Source organism: Oncorhynchus kisutch, linkage group LG10 (assembly GCF_002021735.2).
Source record: "Oncorhynchus kisutch isolate 150728-3 linkage group LG10, Okis_V2, whole genome shotgun sequence".
Classification (NCBI taxonomy): domain Eukaryota; kingdom Metazoa; phylum Chordata; class Actinopteri; order Salmoniformes; family Salmonidae; genus Oncorhynchus; species Oncorhynchus kisutch.
Genome location: NC_034183.2, coordinates 18,662,184 through 18,683,399, shown reverse-complemented (window position 1 = coordinate 18,683,399; position 21,216 = coordinate 18,662,184). Strand labels below are relative to the sequence as shown.

General features: G+C 44.2%; 1 protein-coding gene across 2 annotated transcripts in view; it reads left to right on the top strand.

Annotated features, from left to right (window-relative positions):
• Positions 1–10,181: 10,181 nt before the first annotated feature.
• The window catches only part of atp8b3 (ATPase phospholipid transporting 8B3), a 35,807-nt gene continuing 24,772 nt past the window's right edge, over positions 10,182–21,216 (top strand). Inside the window, exons 1-16 of one of the 2 annotated variants that reach the window (XM_031833248.1) lie at positions 10,182–10,433; positions 10,750–10,929; positions 11,059–11,117; positions 11,215–11,278; positions 11,452–11,497; positions 11,778–11,869; positions 12,011–12,124; positions 13,184–13,282; positions 13,664–13,725; positions 15,911–15,983; positions 16,291–16,361; positions 16,487–16,578; positions 18,830–18,988; positions 19,114–19,202; positions 19,428–19,621; positions 19,823–20,034. In XM_031833248.1, the coding sequence (XP_031689108.1) occupies positions 12,110–12,124; positions 13,184–13,282; positions 13,664–13,725; positions 15,911–15,983; positions 16,291–16,361; positions 16,487–16,578; positions 18,830–18,988; positions 19,114–19,202; positions 19,428–19,621; positions 19,823–20,034 (1,066 nt within the window). In that variant the 5' untranslated portion in view covers positions 10,182–10,433; positions 10,750–10,929; positions 11,059–11,117; ... (2 more) ...; positions 11,778–11,869; positions 12,011–12,109. The remainder of the gene's footprint in view (positions 10,434–10,749; positions 10,930–11,058; positions 11,118–11,214; positions 11,279–11,451; positions 11,498–11,777; positions 11,870–12,010; positions 12,125–13,183; positions 13,283–13,663; positions 13,726–15,910; positions 15,984–16,290; positions 16,362–16,486; positions 16,579–18,829; positions 18,989–19,113; positions 19,203–19,427; positions 19,622–19,822; positions 20,035–21,216) is intronic. The other variant, XM_031833247.1, reaches the window with a different exon arrangement.

The following is a 21,216-nucleotide window of genomic DNA, read 5'->3' as shown; positions in this document are numbered from 1 at the left end:
CACCCTGGTTTAATTCCAGGCTGCACAACCAGACGTGATTGGGAGTCCCATAGAGCGTTGTACAATTGGCCCAGCGTTTGGCCAGTGTAGGCCGTCATTGTCAATAAGAATATGTTCCTAACTGACTTGTGTAGTTAAATAAAGGTTCAATAAAAAAGTAAAAAAATGTAAATATCAGTTGTCTTCACAATTATTATACTATGTAGAAAATTGTTAAAATAAAGGAATAACCTTGAATGAGAAGACTTTGACTGATACTGTATTCTGTTTTTTTATTTTTAATACATCTGAAACATTTCTAAAAGCTTGTTTTCGCTTTGTCATTATGGGGTATTTTGTGTCGAATGAAGAGGATTAAAAAAGAATCCATGTTAGAATAAGCCTGTAACATAACAAAACGTGGAGAAGGGAAATGGTCTGAATACTTTCTGAATGGACTGTAGCTACACTGCTACATGGCAAAGAAGTAATTAACTACAGGAAATATTACCTAGATTTGACTTTAGTTCAACTACCACCAAGCTACTGCTAAATGTTTTTAAATGACTAGTTGAACTACATGTAGTTCACTACTTCCCAACACTGCCAGGAGGGCATATCTATAATAGTCTAAAGTAGTTTAAACTCATTTATCTGCACTGAACTGAGAATACATGGTGGCTGAAAACAATGTGGTGGACGGCCTATCGGGTATTTTCTCAAAACTGTCCAGTTCTTTCACATTAGTGCAGATGGAGGTATGAGGAGAGGAAGCCACTTTAAACTATTGAGATACAGTACAGGTTTCAGTTCATTGTGTGGCAAAACCACTTCCTGCCTTTATGCTTGCATGGGATTTTCCTCCTCTGCATACATAGGCCTACAGTATGTCAACAAAGCGACACGCTAGCTAGCATATCTATAGGCAACTAGCAGAACCCTGTCCATCTCACCGCTTCATCCTCCCAACCCCCATCTTATCACAGCTAACAGATACAGGGTGTTGCATCCATGCACAGTCTCACATACAGTACTTCCAGAAAGTGGTTCATTGTGGTGTCCTGTAAACGAGTACACATCAAGTATTGTTTGACAGGTTATGACTCCTCATCTTACATGGCTAATTAAAGAGTTGATCAAAAAATTACTTTAAAAAAAAAATACCTTTTCGGCCTTGTTTCTTTTGCTTTCTGTTTCGAGCTGTCAGAAGTGTGTGCATGTGCATTTTGACAATTTAACATAATGTAATGTGAATGACAAGACGTCGTTCTATTTCAAACCAAATCATGTCTTCATGTTCACCATCTTGGTCGAAAGGCCCTTTTGAAATATTGTTGTCTTTGCATGATTCCTGCTCCTCTCCTGTCGGCTAAGTTGCTAACCACTCTACACAGGAAGTTTCACTGCCTCATTTAGCTCACAAGTGTCACCTCCTGCCTCAGATGCAGTGTGACTGGGTGACAGGGTGACAGGTTGACTGAGAGCAGAGGTTGGTCAGAGCCTGGATGGTATTCCCTGGCTGGTAGACTCATCAATGAGAAAAGTAGAGTTCTCCCACACTAATCCACTCACCCATCGGTACATATCACATCCAGTAGTATGTAAAGGGCCACGGAGATTATAGTTTGATCTCACAGTGTGTGAAGGATTACAAGTCTGTAATTCGGGTCAGGGTATTGCACTACTTTTGAGCTCATGTGGAAGTTTTTCTAATGGCACCGGAGGAGATGGCTGCCGTTTTACGGGCTCCTAACCAACTGTGCTATTTTGTTAGTTTTATTTTGTACTTAATGTTGCTGCTACCATCACCTATGACCGAAAAGAGCTTCTGGACATCAGAACAGCGATTGCTCACCTCGAACTGGACGAAGATGTTTTCTTTGATGAGTCCAACGCAAAGGATATACAAGACCTTTAAACAGGTTAACATTCACAAGGCCGCAGGCCAGACGGTTTACCAGGGTGTGTACTCAGAGCATGCGCAGACCAACTGGCAAGTGTCTTCACTGACATTTTCAACCTCTCCCTGACCCAGTCAGTAATACCTACATGTTTCAAGCAGATCACCATAGTCCCTCTGTGCAAGAATGTGAAGGTAATCTGCCTAAATGACTACTGCCCCGTAGCACTCATGTCTACAAATACCTAGGTGTCTGGCTAGACTGTAAACTCTCCTTCCAGATGCATATCAAACATCTCCAATCCAAAATCAAATCTAGAATCGGCTTTCTATTTCGCAACAAAGCCTCCTTCACTCACGCCGCCAAACTTACCCTAGTAAAACTGACTATCCTACCGATCCTCGACTTCGGCGATAACATCTACAAAATAGCTTCCAATACTCTACTCAGCAAATTGGATGTAGTCTATCACAGTGCCATACGTTTTGTTACCAAAGCGCCACCCACCACTGCGACCTGTATGCTCTAGCCGGATGGCCCTCGCTACATATTCGTCGCCAGACCCACTGGCTCCAGGTCATCTATAAGTCTCTGCTAGGTAAAGCTCCGCCTTATCTCAGCTCACTGGTCATGATAACAACACCCACCCGTAGTACACACTCCAGCAGGTATATCACACTGGTCATCCCCAAAGCCAACACCACCTTTGGCCGTCTTTCCTTCCAGTTCTCTGCTGCCAGTGAGTGGAACGAATTGCAAAAATCGCTGAAGCTGGAGACTTACATTTCCCTCACTAACTTTAAACATCAGCTATCTGAGCAGCTAACCGATCGCTGCAGCTGTACATAGTTAATCTGTAAATAGCCCACCCAATCTACCTACCTCATCCCCATATTGTTTTTATTTTCTTTGCTGCTTTTCTGCACACCAGTATCACTACTTACACACCATCATCTGCTCATCTATCACTCCAGTGTTAATCTGCTAAATTGTAGTTACTTTGCTTGCTACTATGGCCTATTTATTGCCTACCTACTCATGCCATTTGCACACACTGTATATAGACTTTCTTTTTTTTCTATTGTGTTATTGACTGTATGCTTGTTTATTCCATGTGTAACTCTGTGTTGTGTTTCTGTCGCACTGCTTTGCTTTATCTTGGCCAGGTCGCAGTTGTAAATGAGAACTTGTTCTCAACTAGCTTACCTGGTTAAATAATGGTACATTTTTTAAATGTCGGTAGCCATGAAGTGCTTTGAAAGGCTGGTCATGACTCACATCAACACCATCATCCCAGAAACACTAGGACCACTCCAATTCGCCAACCACCTCAACAGATCCAAAGATTATGTAATCTCAATCGAACTCCACACTGCCCTTTCCCACCTGGACAAAATAAACATCTATATGAGAATGCTGTTCATTGACTACAGCTCAGCGTTCAACACCATAGTGCCCTCAAAGCTCATCAATAAGCTAAGGACCCTGGGACTAAACACCTTTCTCTGCAACTGGATCCTTGATTTCCTGATGGGCCGCCCCCAGGTGATAAGGGTAGGTAACAACACATCCACCACGCTGATCCTCAACACAGGGTCTCCTCAGGGGTGTGTGCTCAGTCCCCTCCTGTACTTCCTGTTCACCCATGACTGCGTGACCAAGCATGGCTCCAACACCATCATTAAGTTTGCTGACGACACAACAGTGGTATGCCAGATCACCGACACCGATGAGACTATAGAGTTTATAGGGAGGAGGTCAGAGACCTGGCAGTGTGGTGCCAGGACAACAACCTCTCCCTCAATGTGAGTAAGACAAAGGAGCTGATCGTGGACTACAGGAAAAGAAGGGCCGAACAGGCCCCCGATAACATCGACAGGGCTGTAGTGGAGCGGGTTGAGAGTTTCAAGTTCCTTGGTGTCCCCATCACCAACAAACTATCAGGGTCCGAACACACCAAGACAGTTGTGACGAGGGCACGACAACACCTTTTCCCCCTCAGGAGACTGATGAAACGATTTGGCATGGGTCTCCAGATCCTCAAAAAGATCTACAGCTGCACCATTGAGAGCATCCTGACCGGTTGCATCACTGCCTGGTATGGCACCTGCTCGGCATCTGACAGTAAGCCGCTACAGAGGGTAGTGCATACGGCCCAATACATCACTGGGGCCAAGCTTCCTGCCATCCAGGACCTACAGTGCCTTGCGAAAGTATTCGGCCCCCTTGAACTTTCCAACCTTTTGCCACATTTTAGGCTTCAAACATAAAGATATAAAACTGTATTTTTTTGTGAAGAATCAACAACAAGTGGGACACAATCATGAAGTGGAACGACATTTATTGGATATTTCTAACTCTTTTAACAAATCAAAAACTGAAAAATTGGGCGTGCAAAATTATTCAGCCCCTTTACTGTCAGTGCAGCAAAGTTCAGTGAGGATCTCTGAATGATCCAATGTTGACCTAAATGACTAATGATGATAAATACAATCCACCTGTGTGTAATCAATTCTCCGTATAAATGCACCTGCACTGTGATAGTCTCAGAGGTCCGTTAAAAGCGCAGAGAGCATCATGAAGAACAAGAAACACACCAGGCAGGTCCGAGATACTGTTGTGAAGAAGTTTAAAGCCGGATTTGGATTTCCCAAGCTTTAAACATCCCAAGGAGCACTGTGCAAGCGATAATATTGAAATGGAAGGAGTATCAGACCACTGCAAATCTACCAAGACCTGGCCGTCCCTCTAAACTTTCAGCTCATACAAGGAGAAGACTGATCAGAGATGCAGCCAAGAGGCCCATGATCACTCTGGATGAACTGCAGAGATCTACAGCTGAGGTGGGAGACTCTGTCCATAGGGCAACAATCAGTCGTATATTGCACAAATCTGGCCTTTATGGAAGAGTGGCAAGAAGAAAGCCATTTCTTAAAGATATCCATAAAAAGTGTTGTTTAAAGTTTGCAAGCCACCTGGGAGACACACCAAACATGTGGAAGAAGGTGCTCTGGTCAGATTAAACCAAAATGGAACTTTTTGGCAACAATGCAAAACGTTATGTTTGGCGTAAAAGCAACACAGCTCATCACCCTGAACACACCATCCCCACTGTCAAACATGGTGGTGGCAGCATCATGGTTTGGGCCTGCTTTTCTTCAGCAGGGACAGGGAAGATGGTTAACATTGATGGGAAGATGGATGGAGCCAAATACAGGACCATTCTGGAAGAAAACCTGATGGAGTCTGCAAAAGACCTGAGACTGGGACGGAGATTTGTCTTCCAACAAGACAATGATCCAAAACATAAAGCAAAATCTACAATGGAATGGTTCAAAAATAAACATATCCAGGTGTTAGAATGGCCAAGTCAAAGTCCAGACCTGAATCCAATCGAGAATCTGTGGAAAGAACTGAAAACTGCTGTTCACAAATGCTCTCCATCCAACCTCACTGAGCTCGATGTGCAAAACTGATAGAGACATACCCCAAGCGACTTACAGCTGTAATCGCAGCAAAAGGTGGCGCTACAAAGTATTAACTTAAGGGGGCAGAATAATTTTGCACGCCCAATTATTCAGTTTTTGATTTGTTAAAAAAGTTTGAAATATCCAATAAATGTCGTTCCACTTCATGATTGTGTCCCACTTGTTGTTGATTCTTCACAAAAAAATACAGTTATATATCTTTATGTTTGAAGCCTGAAATGTGGCAAAAGGTCGCAAAGTTCAAGGGGGCCGAATACTTTCGCAATGCGCTGTATATACTAGGCGGTGTCAAAGGAAGGCCCGAGAAATAGTCAAAGGCTCCAGTCGTAGACTGTTCTCTCTGCTACCGCACGGCAAGCGCTACCGCACCTCCAAGTCAAAGTCCAAAAGGCTCCTTAACAGCTTCTACCCCCTATTCTACCCTTCTACCCCCTATTATCCATGCATAGTCACTTTACCCCTACCTACATGTACAAATGACCTCGACTAACCTGTTCCCCTGCATATTGACTCGGTACAGGTACCCCCTGTATATAGCCTCATTATTGTTATGTAATCTTATTGTGTTACTTTTGATTACATTTTTTACTTTAGTTTATTTAGCAAATATTTTCTTCACTCTATTTCTTGAACTGCATTGTTGGTTAAGGGCTTGTAAGTAAACATTTAACGGTAAGGTCTACACCTGTTGTATTCGGCGCATGTGACAAATACAATTTGATTTGATTTGATTGGACTGAGTACTGGTTTGATCTAACCAGGTGAGATGGAGCTAGCTCAAAGGGGCCTCCAGTCCTCTCTGCGCTACTGGGCTGCAGTTTGACACCAACACAGTGGTACTGATGTACTCCCAACTAAATATAGTGCAGTATGTCTTCCCATCCAGCTCTCTTTGTGTGGACATCAATCAGCAACTGTCCCAACGGTTACATGTACTATCATAAGTAGGCCTCCTCCTGTTGTGCTATATTCAGTGGTGTGGTAGATTCACATCGAAGTGTATGTGTGTATGTGTGTGTATGTGTGTGTGTGTGTGTGTGTGTGTGTGTGTGTGTGTGTGTGTGTGTGTGTGTGTGTGTGTGTGTGTGTGTGTGTGTGTGTGTGTGTGTGTGTGTGTGTGTGTGTGTTTGCTGAGGGATATGAGGTTTAGCAGGTATATCAGGCAGCAGTTAAACTGTAGTGGAAAAAGCCTGTCCGACTGGCCTTATTGTGTGTGGAGGTTTGAGACTCCATGCCTCAACGCATCTCAGAAAACCACTCTGCTGCAAGCCCACATTTAAAAATAGATGGGACTGATTGTTCCTGATAAAATAAACATGTGTGCACACACAAAGACATTTGCGTTCAAGGTTTAGTATGGGGCCCTTTTGAGGATAATCAAATATGGGTATGAGTAAAAAACATAACCACATTTAACACTATGTTAAACAGAGTACATACAATTGAACCATTTGATCTAGGTGTAAGATATTTATATGTGTTGACAGAACATGAAGTCTTGTTAATGTTTATAAACTGGTAATAATTTGTAGTGGATTGTCAAGCTGCAGTGGTTATTTACAACCACCAGATGGCAGCGCAACAGAGAAAAGCACAAGATGGTGGGCTGACTGAACAGTGGAATTGTATGACATCTAAATGGTTCTGATAACACATGCCTTTTGAACCTAGAACATGCTTTGAGATAATTAGCTATGTATCTTAGGGGTTTTATATACTTATTTATTTCATACTGATACCAGTGATAGTCATTGCATGTCCACTTCTGATCTTCCAAACAGTAATGGTGATAAGTTGCCTTTTGACCTAAGGAAATTGACCTACCATTTTGATATACAATCCTGACAGTTGCTGTGGTTCCATCGTGATTCCAGACCATTCAGTAGTTTCCACTGTTGTGGCCACCTTTCCCATCTAGCACATTTGGTTCGTTGGAAGTTGTGGGAATGTATATTTTTGGTTTCACATTGGTTGTGGGAAAGAAGCCATATGTATCCTGACCTGTAAAACGAAATGTTTTTTTAAATGTTCTGAGAACATAACATTTTTTAGGTTGCATGGAGGTTCATGGAGGTTCTGAAAACATTTTACTCTGGTTCCTTGAAAGATTTCCTGGGAGGTTTTATTAAATCAAATCAAATCAAACGCTCTCAGAACAGAAATGATAGGTTATTTGGAGGTTTTTGAGTAACTTCCTTAAATCTTTCAAGAAGACTTTTAACACACATGGTTATGGTTTTAAACAAAAGAAGACACCTGTACCATGTCAGATAGAGTTGAAAATTGAATTTGAATCCCAATGTTACACTTGATGCACATCACATCAGACTGAAATATAGCAAAACTGTTTGACATAGAAACACCGGATAAAATATAAATAAAATAAAAAAGTTGATTAATTATGAAAAATATTAATAACAGTCCACCCATGAGGCCACTAGAAGGCGATTTGGTCATTTGACTGTAGGAAAGAGCTACATGTGCTGAGAATGTTCCAAAGTCAAGCAACTTTCCTGCACCATTTCCAGAAAGTTGTATGCAAAATAACCATAAGACAAACACACTCTCACTGAGTTCTAAGAAACATATGGTTCTCAGAACATTATGTGCCTGCTGGGTGGTTTTCTGGTCCACGTCAGTCCTCTGCATGTGGTTGGGAACTTGAAATACACAAGAGGACTGGAAGAAGAATTTAGACCAGAATGGCTATTCAAATACTATACATACATGAATGTAATAGGTGTTACGCTCGTCGATGGAAGGATCGGACCAAGGTGCAGCGTGTTAGGCGTACATCTTACTTTATTCAATGAACACCGAAAAAACAACAAATACAAACAAAATGTAAAGTATAGTAGGGCTAAACTGCACAGTACCAAAACAAGATCCCACAAACTACAGGTGGGAAAAGGCAGCCTAAGTATGATCCCCAATCAGAGACAACGATAGACAGCTGCCTCTGATTGGGAACCATACCCGGCCAACAAAGAAATAGAAACCATAGATTTCCCACCCTAGTCACACCCTGACCTAACCAAATAGAGAATAAAAAGTCTCTCTAAAGTCAGGGCGTGACAATACCCTCCCCCCCCCAAAGGTGCAGACCCCGGCCGCAAAACCTGACTCTATGGGGGAGGGTCCCGGTGGGCATCTAGCCTTGGTGGCGGCTCCGGTTCGGGACGTAGACCCCGCTCCGCTCGTGGCTCCGCCAACTTCAGGGGCGCCTCTGGTGCGGGGATCGTCGCCAGAAGCGCCGGACCGTGAGTCATCGCCAGAGGAATCGAACCGTGGATCATCGCTGGGGACTCCGGACCATGGATCGTCGCCAGGGGCTCCGGACTGGGAACCGTCGCTGGAGGCTCCAGACCTTGGAGTAGTGAGTTAACAGAACATGTCACTAAATAGCAGACAATGTTATGCCATAAACAATCAAATTGCTGAGAAAGGCCAGCAGCATACCACCCTGCATACCAGTGCTGGCTTGCTTCTGAAGCTAAGCAGGGTTGGTCCTGGTCAGTTCCTGGATGGGAGACCAGATGCTGCTGGAAGTGGTGTTGGAGGGCCAGTAGGAGGCACTCTTTCCTCTGGTCTAAAAAAATATCCCTGTGCCCTGTGTAGGGTGCTGTCTTTCTGATGGGATGTTAAATGGGTGTCTTGACTCTCTGAGGTCATTAAAGATCCCATGGCACTTATTGTAAGAGTAGGGGTGTTAACCCTGGTGTCCTGGCTAAATTCCCAATCTGGTCCTCAAACCATCACGGTCACCTAATAATCTCCAGTTTACAATTGGCTCATTCATCCCCCTCCTCTCCCCTGTAACTATTCCCCAGGTCGTTGCTGCAAATGAGAATGTGTTCTCAGTCAACTTACCTGGTAAAATAATGGATAAATAAATAAAAAATAACTTTGTATACCGAAAGCACTTTCCTAGTTGAGGTATATGGATGTTTTTCATCATGTTGTAAGGTCAATACATGGGGCTTTGTGTGGAAAGGAGCTTCCCTTTGAGGATAAAGACATAGTAACCACCCATGGGAGGGAGCTCACTGTGCCCCTCCATCCTCATCTCAGTCCTCCTGCAGCTTGGAGTGCTCTAATAGACAGAGAAGGAGAGAGGGGGAGAGAGGAAGGGAGAGAGAGGGAGAGAGAGAGGTAAGGAAAAATAGAGAGGAATTGAGAAAGAAGGAGGGAGAGAGGGAGAGAGGGGGATGATGTGGGGAAGAAAAGGAGACCTCTGTGTTGTGAGGGGAAAGAACACGAAACCCATGGTGAAAGGAAATCAGAACTGGGAATTTGGTCTGGTATTTCCAGGACAAAGATGGTGACCTATTACCTACTTATACATACTTTCACCTGACATTCAGGCCTGTGTTAGTTAGCCTTATTAGCATTGTGACAAAGACTAAATCTCAAAATAATTTCCTTGTTTTCTGTAGACTGCTTTCCCATCCTCCTTAAACTATTGAAATTCAGCCAAAGACGTCAATGAGTCCCTCTGTACCTACGAGTACATCTCAATGTTGAATGGCCAGGGAAAAGGGGCTGGGGAACGAGGGACCACTGGTATTTGTGTTCTCCCACAAACTCTTATAACCTTTCCACCTTTCATTTGATTTTTTTCTCCCGTCTCTCCTCACACATTGTCCCTCCCTCCCTCCCTCCCTCCCTCCCTCCCTCCCTCCCTCCCTCCCTCCCTCCCTCCCTCCCTCCCTCCCTCCCTCCCTCCCTCCCTCCCTCCCTCCCTCCCTCCCTCCCTCCCTCCCTCCCTCCCTCCCTCCCTCCCTCTCTCTGGCAGGTGCAGGTAGCATATGTTGATACTGAAGCTACCTGGGAAAGAGAGAGAGGCAGGGACTGAGAGAGGCAGGAAGAGAGGGAGGAACGCCAGCAGGTGAATTGTTATGAAATGCTGTGGAGAATGTGTGGAAAGTCACCACCATGTTAATTTTCAGCTGTGGTCTGACTGCTGAGGTTGTTGGCACGTGCGATCGTCACCTGGTAACAGGTGTTATGTGACACACAGAGACACACAAGCCATGGAGGGATACTCAAAGGCTGCTGTTTACAGGTGAGTGTTATTAACGATCACCTACTCACTTTTAACATCGAGCTATGGGTTTGTTAGGAAGTACGTTTCTTAGTTCATTAATTGTGGGAGCTTATTCGAGTTTGTGCTGTTTAAACTAAATTGTGTGCGGGAGGCTAGTGTTTAGGGTTGGTGTTTGTTGTCATCAGGTAACATTTACCTGTTATCTATTTTCTTTGTAAGGAGAAGAGGGAATTAGAGAGTTATAGCTAAGGAGGTGGAGCCCCTCTCTCTGGTCCGTCTGAGGTGAACTGGGTTGACCTTCATTCCACTGAATACGATCATTACTCCTCTTTAGGTCATGGTGACAGATGAAAACAGAATATCTACCACCGAACTACGATTCACCGCCTCTTGTTGTGTTACCTTTTGAGAGTCCTGGCTTAAAAGTATGATACTCAAATAGTTGGATCGACAAGTTTCACCAACTGCTTACCAAACAAAGACTTTCAACCAAAGCTGGGTTAACTCATGTTCGGTAGGTATTTTGTCATCTACTGATCGAACGTCTTAAATGTTAAACCTTGGGACCATTTGAGTTCACACTCAGCCACCTCAAACGACCAGTAGTGACATAGGATTTTGTGTGTCTTTCTGATGAGAATAGGTCACAGTCAATGATTTGAGGAGTCAAGATTCCCTCTTTCTCTCTGTGTGTCCTATGAGGTAAGCAAGCATGGCAACAGTGGAATGAGTAACAAGGCTGGCATGAGAGTCAATGTTATGAATAACTTGACTGTTGCTCTCTGTTTCACTCTTCCAGAACAGTATATTTAGTCACTATAGCACCATGACCAAAGGGGATACTACCACCAACCCTGAAACAGGTCAGTCCAGTCTTTGTGTCCATCCATATTTGCATGAAACAAGTGAAAGTGTGTCTAGATGTCAAATAAAGCATCCTATATATGACCTTTGACCTAGTTTGATAATGATGGAGTGTTTTAAGGGATCCGGTTTCCTCAGAAGAAGCTATTAGAGTCATTTCTGCCTTCTCCAGGCGCAGGATAGGGGAATAAGGGGCTGCAAGATTCCCCCTGAGAGATGTAATATTAACACACTACAGTCTGTCACACACACACACACACACACACACACACACACACACACACACACACACACACACACACACACACACACACACACACACACACACACACACACACACACACACACACACACACACACATGATCTCATCTTACCCCATATGTGATGGACAGTGACGTGACCTAGTCCCTGTGCTATGCCCTCCTCAAATCTCATTGGTGATAGAGAAAGCCAATTTGTGGTTGTAATAGGCTTTTCTTTAACCCTGTCTTTAACAGATATTACGTGGGAGGTGAGAGCAAACAACCGCCACTTCCACAAACATCGACAGCAGAGATCCTTTCTGTGTTTCCGCTGGGGCCGATATGCCGTGAGTCACAGTACACTGTGTTGTTGTAACCCAACACTGTAGGCACAAACACACTAACCCACTAATTGACAAACACTCACGTCTCCCTTGTCTCTCTCTCTGTGTTTCTTTCTGTGTCTGTCCTCTGGGTTGGGTTGCCAGGACAATGTGGTGCGCAGTTTTAAGTACTCCCCTCTGACCTTCCTACCCCTCACGCTGTACGAACAGTTCCAGCGAGTAGCTAACCTTTACTTCCTCCTCATGGTGGTGATGCAGGTCAGACTCTGGGTTTCATTTATCTACTCAGTTCATTTCTATGGTTTCTGAGGATGGGTAAATCATATGTATCTTTTGGCCAATATTTGACATTAGTGATTTTATTTATCTGTATATATGTTGACAAAAGAATGGTAATATTTTCGATTGTTTTAGACTAGTGTTCTAGTATGAGCAGCTTGTGTGCAATTTATACTTGTGATTCAGTGAATGTGGTAATCAATATGTGTGTGTGTGTGTGCATTAGTGCTGAGCAAACATTGCTTTTTTAGGTCTGTTCGGTTTCAGTCCAATTATTTAAACATAAATAGTTTTTTTTATGTTGGTTTCGATATTTAAACCTTAAATGCATTATGAAATAATGACATTAAAATGACATTAGAGCTTTTTAATGAAAATTCAAAATCCGAAAATAGTGAACATTCAAATTTCAAATACGAAAATAGTGACCATTCAAATTTAAAATCCTAAGTATGTCTGACAAAATCATTTGACTAGTTCTTCAAAGTAGATAAGGCATACTATCACATTCTTCTCCATCCCTCGCGTTGTTGTGTTGTGTACATTCCTCTCTCACGCGTTCACAGCGGTGTGTCTGCCTAACCTAATGTAGCAGCTGTAAAAGTGTATCCGTCTCTGTCCGAGCAGGAAAGAACAGGCACAATGGATTATGGTCATTGAAGGAAATGACCACATTTCTGCACTGAACGAGGTTGAATATTTCCTTCAGTGCAGGATCCCACATAGTTCTTGACTTGATTTCTCTCGTGAATAATTTGATTTCTCTCTAGAGAAACGGCTCGTTGGGCTCACAAAAAAAACACTAAATGGAATTCAAGTAATTGAACAACGTCGGTCAATTAGTTGCTTAAAAACAACAATATTAAAAATCTTGGTTAATGGCTCAGCACTAGAGTGCATGTGTGTGTGTGTGTGTGCGTGTGTGTGTGTGTGTGTGTGTGTGTGTGTGTGTGTGTGTGTGTGTGTGTGTGTGTGTGTGTGTGTGTGTGTGTGTGTGTGTGTGTGTGTGTGTGTGTGTGTGTGTGTGTGTGTTTCCAGTGTGTCCCTGCCATCTCGTCCATCCCCTGGTACACCACCACCATTCCCCTGGTAATAGTTCTGTCAGTACGGGGGCTTAAAGACCTGACCAATGACCTGGTGAGATTACTCACTCACCCTCCAATCATGCACCTCGCTCATTCATTGTCCTCATTGACTCCTTGTACTCATTGACAAACTGGTCTTCCAAGTTGCATAGATTTTTAACTAGCTTCTCTCCTCCAGTAGCGATTATGTTTTGCATGGAGCATTCTATGGTTAAGTGCATCACTGTGTTATGGTGTTTACACCCCTTTTGAAAGGCTTTGTGACCCTCTTTATTGACTTGTCAATTAGTGAAGGATGTAAATATCTCAGCTTGTGTCACTATATGGTCCCCTAAATGTGTTTTCTCTCTCTCTTTCTCTCTCGCTCTTTCCTATTAACCATTTATTATCTGTCTGTCTGTCTGTCTCTACTATCTCTCTCTCTCTCCCTCAGGCCAGGAGACGCAGTGACTCTCAGATTAATAGGCGACCCAGTGATGTCCTCATCTCCCAGAGGTGAGCACAAAGATGCCAGCTCTGCCTCTTAGGGCCCAAACCTAACTTCAGACACACTTGTGAACTGTAAAACATTTAAACGTTTGTGTCAATCTACTGTATGTGAGTTCCTTTGTGCTTCTAGAACAAGGGAAATAATGTAGTTCTTTACCTCAACTCCTTTCTTTGTCCATTTTGTCTCTCTCCTTTCTGAGTCTCTCCTTTCTGTCTCTCTCCTTTCTGAGTCTCTCCTTTCTGACTCTCTACCTTCTGTCTCTCTCCTTTCTGTCTCTCTACCTTCTGACTCTCTCCCTTCTGTCTCTCTCCCTTCTGACTCTCTCCCTTCTGTCTCTTTCCTTTCTTTCTCTCTCCCTTCTGTCTCTCTCCCTTCTGACTCTCCCCCTTCTGTCTCTCTACCTTCTGTCTCTCTCCTTGCTGTCTCTCTCCTTTCTGTCTCTCTCCCTTCTGATTCTCTCCCTTCTGTCTCTCTCCTTTCTTTCTCTCTCCTTTCTTTCTCTCTCCTGTCTCTCTCCTTTGTGTCTCTCTCCTTTGTGTCTCTCTCCTTTGTGTCTCTCTCCTTTGTGTCTCTCTCCTTTCTGAGTCTCTCCTTTCTGTCTCTCTCATTTCTTTCTTTCTCTCTCCCTTCTGTCTCTCTCCCTTCTGTCTCTCTCCTTTCTGTTTCTCTACCTTCTGACTCTCTCCCTTCTATCTCTCTACCTTCTGTCTCTCTCCTTGCTGTCTCTCTACCTTCTGTCTCTCTCCTTTCTGTCTCTCTCCCTTCTGTCTCTCTCCTTTCTGTCTCTCTCCCTTCTGTCTCTCTCATTTCTTTCTTTCTCTCTCCCTTCTGTCTCTCTCCCTTCTGTCTCTTTCCTTTCTTTCTCTCTCCCTTCTGTCTCTCTCCTTTCGGTCTCTCTCCTTTCTGAGTCTCTCCTTTCTGTCTCTCTCCTTTCTGACTCTCTCCTTTCTGTTTCTCTACCTTCTGACTCTCTCCCTCCTGTCTCTCTACCTTCTGACTCTCTCCTTTCTGTCTCTCTCCTTTCTGTCTCTCTCCTTTCTGTCTCTCTCCTTTCTGAGTCTCTCCTTTCTGAGTCTCTCCTTTCTGTCTCTCTCCTTTCTGAGTCTCTCCTTTCTGTCTCTCTCCTTTCTGTCTCTCTCCTTTCTGAGTCTCTCCTTTCTGTCTCTCTCCTTTCTGTTTCTCTACCTTCTGACTCTCTCCCTCCTGTCTCTCTACCTCCTGTCTCTCTACCTTCTGACTCTCTCCTTTCTGAGTCTCTCCTTTCTGAGTCTCTCCTTTCTGAGTCTCTCCTTCCTGAGTCTCTCCTTCCTGAGTCTCTCCTTCTGTCTCTCTACCTTCTGTCTCTCTCCTTGCTGTCTCTCTCCTTTCTGTCTCTCTCCCTTTCCGATTCTCTCCCTTCTGATTCTCTCCCTTCCTTTCTCTCTCCTTTCCTTTCTCTCTCCTTTCTGTCTATCTCCTTTCTAAGTCTCTCCTTTCTGACTCTCTCCTTTCTGACTCTCTCTTTTCTGACTCTCTCTTTTCTGTCTCTCTACCTTCTGTCTCTCTCATTTCTTTCTTTCTCTCTCCCTTCTGACTCTCTCCCTTCTGTCTCTTTCCTTTCTTTCTCTCTCCCTTCTGACTCTCCCCCTTCTGACTCTCTCCCTTCTGTCTCTTTCCCTTCTGACTCTCCCCCTTCTGACTCTCCCCCTTCTGACTCTCCCCCTTCTGACTCTCCCCCTTCTGTCTCTCTACCTTCTGTCTCTCTCCCTTCTGTCTCTCTCCTTCTGTCTCCTTTCTAAGAACACATTCTTATTTTCAATGACGGCCTAGGAACAGTGGGTTAACTGCCTGTTCAGGGGCAGAACGACAGATTTGTACCTTGTCAGCTCGGGGGTTTGAACTCGCAACCTTCCGGTTACTAGTCCAATGCTCTAACCACTAGGCTACGCTGCCGCCCCTTCTGTCTCTCTACCTTATGTCTCTCTCCTTGCTGTCTCTCTACCTTCTGACTCTCTCCTTTCTGTCTCTCTCCCTTCTGTCTCTCTCCTTTCTGTCTCTCTCCTTTCTGTCTCTCTCCCTTCTGTCTCTCTCCCTTCTGACTCTCTCCTTTCTGTCTCTCTCCCTTCTGTCTCACTCCCTTCTGTCTCTCTCCCTTCTGACTCTCTCCCTTCTGTATCTCTCCCTTCTGTCTCTCTCCACTCCACATCTCAGTTTCAGCCCATCCCAGTGGAAGGATGTGTGTGTGGGAGATGTGTTGCGGATTCACAAAGACCAGATCATCCCGGTGAGTTTCCATGCCTAGCCTTTAGCTTCAGCTGATTCAGCACCACCTGCAGGTTTGCATAGAGTCAAATTCAAATGTGTTTATTTGTCATATACACATGCTATACATGGAGAACACAGTGCAATTAAATGCTTACTTGCAGGTTTACCCCTCGACAGTCAACAACAATAGAACAAGTAAATAGGCAAAGAAATGGTACTAAAAAAGGGAGAGAGTCCAAAGTGGTTCCCTAGCCCTGACTGTCTGGTCGCCCCTCTCCCTTTGTGCTTCTATCTATAGACATCTTTTCCTTCTGTATCCCTTGTAGGCAGATCTACTGCTCCTCTGCAGCTCTGAGCCACACAGCCTGTGCTACGTAGAGACAGCTGACATTGATGGGTAGGGGACAGAAACATCCATATACTGGCAATGTACTCTTGTCCATACTGCACACTGAACCAGATATGACCTGTTTATTTTAAGCTGAGGGTTATGATGCCTGACCGTGGTCCCTGTCTTTGCAGAGAGACCAATCTAAAGTACCGGCAGGCCCTGGACGCCACCCACACAGAGATGACCTCTGACCCCACAGAACAGACCCTGGCTGCCTTCGATGGTAGGCACCACCTGAGCCAAAGCATTAGGAGAGTTAGGAAAAAATGCAAAGCGTATGCAAAATAGGGTGAGCTCATAACTGAAGCAGACCCTATCTGCCTTCAATAGTAGTCACTGCCCTGACTCAGAGCATTAAGAAGTAAAGGGAATTAGGAAAAAATGCAAAGTGTATAAAAATTGTGGTGAGCTCATAATAACAATATGTCAGTGTCAGGTTGCATTTGACATTTTAGTCATTTAGCAGACGCTCTTATCCAGAGCGACTTACAGTTAGTGCGTTCATCTTATAATAGCTAGGTGAAATTACAACATATCACAGTCATAGTAAGTACATGTTTCCTGTATAAAGTAGCTATCAGCAAAGTCAGAGCTAGTGTGGGGTGGGGGACACTGTGGAGTTGTCAACCGGGATCGCTGGCATAACACAGTTTCCCATTTTTAGACATCTGGCTGGTGGCAATTATGTAATTACTTGTTCATTAATTAAAGTTTATAATTCAAACAATGGAGATTGTAAAATATATTTTCGATGCAACAGCATACTAATCAGCTACCGATGATTTAAAAAAAATATTCAACTGTCCTTTACAGCCTACCTGAACCTGTATGACGTGAGCCGACGTCGCGCTCTCTTCCTAGAAAGTGCTTAAAAACAATCTACTAATGCCACATAATAGTCCACCCAGTCCACCCTAAAAACACAAGCTTATTGGGGATTGTTTCATTATGCAGTGTACTATCTATAGATATATAGGCCTACAGTATTTAGTTGCTTTTTATATATTTTTTATAAAAATTACAAATCAAATAGCCTAACAATGAGGAAAATAGTTATTGAGTATAAATTCAGTCACTATTTATCGTTGAACTCAGTGGGTTTTATCTAGCCTACACAAATGGGCTGCAATATTTAAGGGAATTTAAATGAAATTAAATCCAACTTCTTAGACTCCTCTGGTCTCCTGAAGTCCCCCAAATGTTTTCATTAGGCCTGTAGGTCCAGGTTACGGGCCAAATTGATTTCTATACTTAGTATTGCCAACCCAGACAGTCGTTCCTGAGACATTGTGCATTATATGTCCATTGTGCAGCACATCAATTGAAATGAATGATATTGCAACCACACAACTCAAACACCGGTTCACCAGTAGGTCTATAAAAAAAAGTCAAGCCCTCAAGAACTGTTTTCCATTAAAGATTATAATCTGTTTGCATCTGACAATTTATTGGCTGTCCACAATCCAGACGACCTATTGGCTGTCCTCACAGCTTCCTATACAGTTAATCTCTTTCCATAACGTGTTCAGGCTGGCAATTAAGGAGAATGAGAGTCTCAATTAAAGATGTTGCAGAAGTTCTGTAATATGATTAACTACTCCCTTCTGCCAAGTTTCCCTGATGTTGCTATGGCAACATAGAGCCCCTGTGACACAGAGGAGAGCAGTCTCAGTTGAATGACCCGTCTTGAAGGCTGACTAGATAGGATCAGGAAGATAGTTCTGAGAGAGATAGCAAGAGAGTTGGTCAGAGACAGCACGCTCAAGTGTTTTGGAAAGAAAAGAAAGAAGGGATACCGGTTTGTAGTTTTTGACGCCAGAGGGGTTGAGTGTTGGTTTCTTGAGGAGGGGAGTGACTCTGGCCATTTTGAAGTGAGGAATAGGAGAAGGTCTCCAGAGATGGTCTGGAGAAGGGAGGAAGGGATGGGGTCGAGCTGGCAGGTTGTCGGTAGAAAGGGGCTTTAGCAGCAGATACAGAGGAAGAGAAGGTAGAGAGGAGAGAGTGAAAGGATGATAGGTCCTCTGGAAGTTTTGTTTTCCACCAGTTTCGCTCAGCTGCCCGCAACCCTTTTCTGTAGACTCCCACTGAGTCACTGAGCCACAGAGCAGGAGGGGAGGGCCGACCTGGAGGAAAGGGGACGGTGCCAGTCATAAGATGTGGAAAGGGAGGAATGTAGGGTCAAACAGGCAGAATTAGGAGACAGGAGGGAGTAGGATTTAGCAGAAGGGAGAGACGATAGGATAGAAGAGAAGAGAGTAGTGGGAAAGAGAGAGCGAAGATTGCGATGACACATGACCGTATGGGTAGGGGCTGAGTGGGTGGGGTTGGAGGAAAGGGTTTACAAATGTAAACAGCCTTTTCTTTCTCTTTATCCCTCCATCATTCTCTTTCTGCCTACCTTTCTCTATTTCTCCCTCCTTTCCTCTCTTATTCGCTCCCCACTCCATCTCTCCCTCTCTCCCTCCCTCTTTCAGGCATTGTGTTGTGTGAGGAGCCCAACAGCCATCTGTACACCTTCCGGGGGGAACTCCGCTGGAGAGGAGAGCGCCACCCTCTGGACAGTGAACACATCCTGCTGAGAGGAACAGTACTTCGAAATACAGACACAGCCTTTGGCATGGCGATATACACCGGTACTCAGCACACATACATAGCCCCTGCTTCAATACCTTATGCACCCTCTCTTTCCCCCTAACAGATCAATGACAAGGACTATGAAATTGAACGTGTAAATAACACAGATCTTCCTGTCCCTCAGGATCAGATAGTAAAATCCTTCGCAACGTTGGTCGGCTCAGAGTCAAGATGACTCAGATTGAGAAGGTCCTGAACAAAGTTGTCATTGGGGTGAGTGATAAAGGCCAGGAGAGGATGATGAAGTAAAGCAGTGTGAGAGTTATGGAGATAGAGATGGAGATGGTTTTATCTGTTCATTTATATAACTCTCTTGTCTTGACTCATTTTATTATGATAAAGGATCCAACTTTTTTTATGTGTGCTTTTTTAATTAAAGAGTAATTTTGTGTTCATGTGTGTGTTCACATGTGTGTATGTGTGTGTCTGTGATCTCAGATAGTGCTGTTCATACTGCTGATGGCTCTACTGCTGGCTGTGGGGTCGGGAGTGTTTCAGGGGCGTGTGTTGTCCCAAATAGAGGTTCTGTCTGCCTTAACGAGGGGCAACTCGCCCATCTACACAGCCTTCCTCACCTTCTGGAGCTATGTGATCCTGCTCAGCCCTGCCATGCCCATGTCTCTCTACATCACGTGAGTAACACTACCAGGGTTGGTGTCAGTTCTATTTGAATTCATTCAATTCCAATACGAGAAATCGAAAAGTGGAATCAGCTCTTCCAATCCTATAGTACTATACACAGCATACTTATTCAGCAGTCTATGAATCTCTGTTGAAATGTATTTTGTCGGTCACACATCTAGTATTGAGTATGTTCATGTCTCTGTGTGCAGGTTTGAGATGATCCACGTGCTGCACAGCCTGTTTATAGGCTGGGACATTGAGATGCGAGGAGGGGTGGAGAGGTCCATCCCTGCCCAGGCCCGGAACACCTCTCTCAATGAGGAACTGGGTCAGGTGGGACATCTGTTGAGTGACAAGACAGGCACCCTCACCCAGAACCGCCTGCTCTTCAGACAGTGCTGCATTGCAGGGGACATCTATGGTAAGGATGGCCCATGACCTGGAAACAACCACCCTCTGTCTGTGTGTTAGATTTGGTTTCACCACTAAACCTACAAGGGCCTGGAGTACCTTGTGTTATTGTGCAGCAGGTTCTCAGTCTGCTCCCCGGTTCGGAAAGACAGTGACTGAACTCACTTTTGTTTGCATCTGACTAAAGACCAAGACCTACATTACATCTACTTTACGAACACATTGTTGTGGTCACCCTCCTTTCACCGTTCTCACTGTCAATCGTACATGCTAATTCTTCAAGTTTAACCGGGAAGACGTTTATGCAGCATCTGCATACCAACCATTTGATCTCAATCTGTTTAAAAGAGATATACATTTAGGTCATATTGAGTTATTCAGTATTGTTTCGAAGTAGCCTACAATCTTGTTGTGAAGGATGTACAATGAGGAAGGCCCTAAAAATTGTCAAAGACCCCAGCCACCCCAGTCAAAGACTGTTCTCTCTACTACCGCATGGCAAGCGGTACCGGAGCACCAAGTCTAGGACAAAAAGGCTTCTCAACAGATTTTACCCCCAAGCCATAAGACTCCTGAACAGGTATTCAAATGGCTATCCGGACTATTTGCATTGTGTGCCTCCCCCCTCCAACCCCTCTTTTTACACTGCTGCTACGCTCTGTTTATCATATATGCATAGTCACTTTAACTATACATTCATGTACATTCTACCTCAATTAGGCCGACCAACCAGTGCTCCCGCACATTGGCTAACCGGGATATCTGCATTGTGTCCCGCCACCCACCACCCGCCAACCCCTCTTTTACGCTACTGCTACTCTCTGTTCATTATATACGTATGCATAGTCACTTTAACCATACCTACATGTACATACTACCTCAATCAGCCTGACTAACCAGTGTCTGTATATAGCCTCGCTACTGTATATAGCCTCGCTACTGTATATAGCCTCGCTACTGTATATAGTCTCGCTACTGTATATTTCCTCGCTACTGTTATAGCCTCGCTATTGTATATAGCCTCACTACTGTTATAGCCTCGCTACTGTATATAGCCTCGCTACTGTTATAGCCTCGCTACTGTTATAGCCTCGCTACTGTATATAGCCTCGCACCTGTATATAGCCTCGCTACTGTATATAGCCTCGCTACTGTATATAGCCTCGCTACTGTATATAGTCTCGCTACTGTA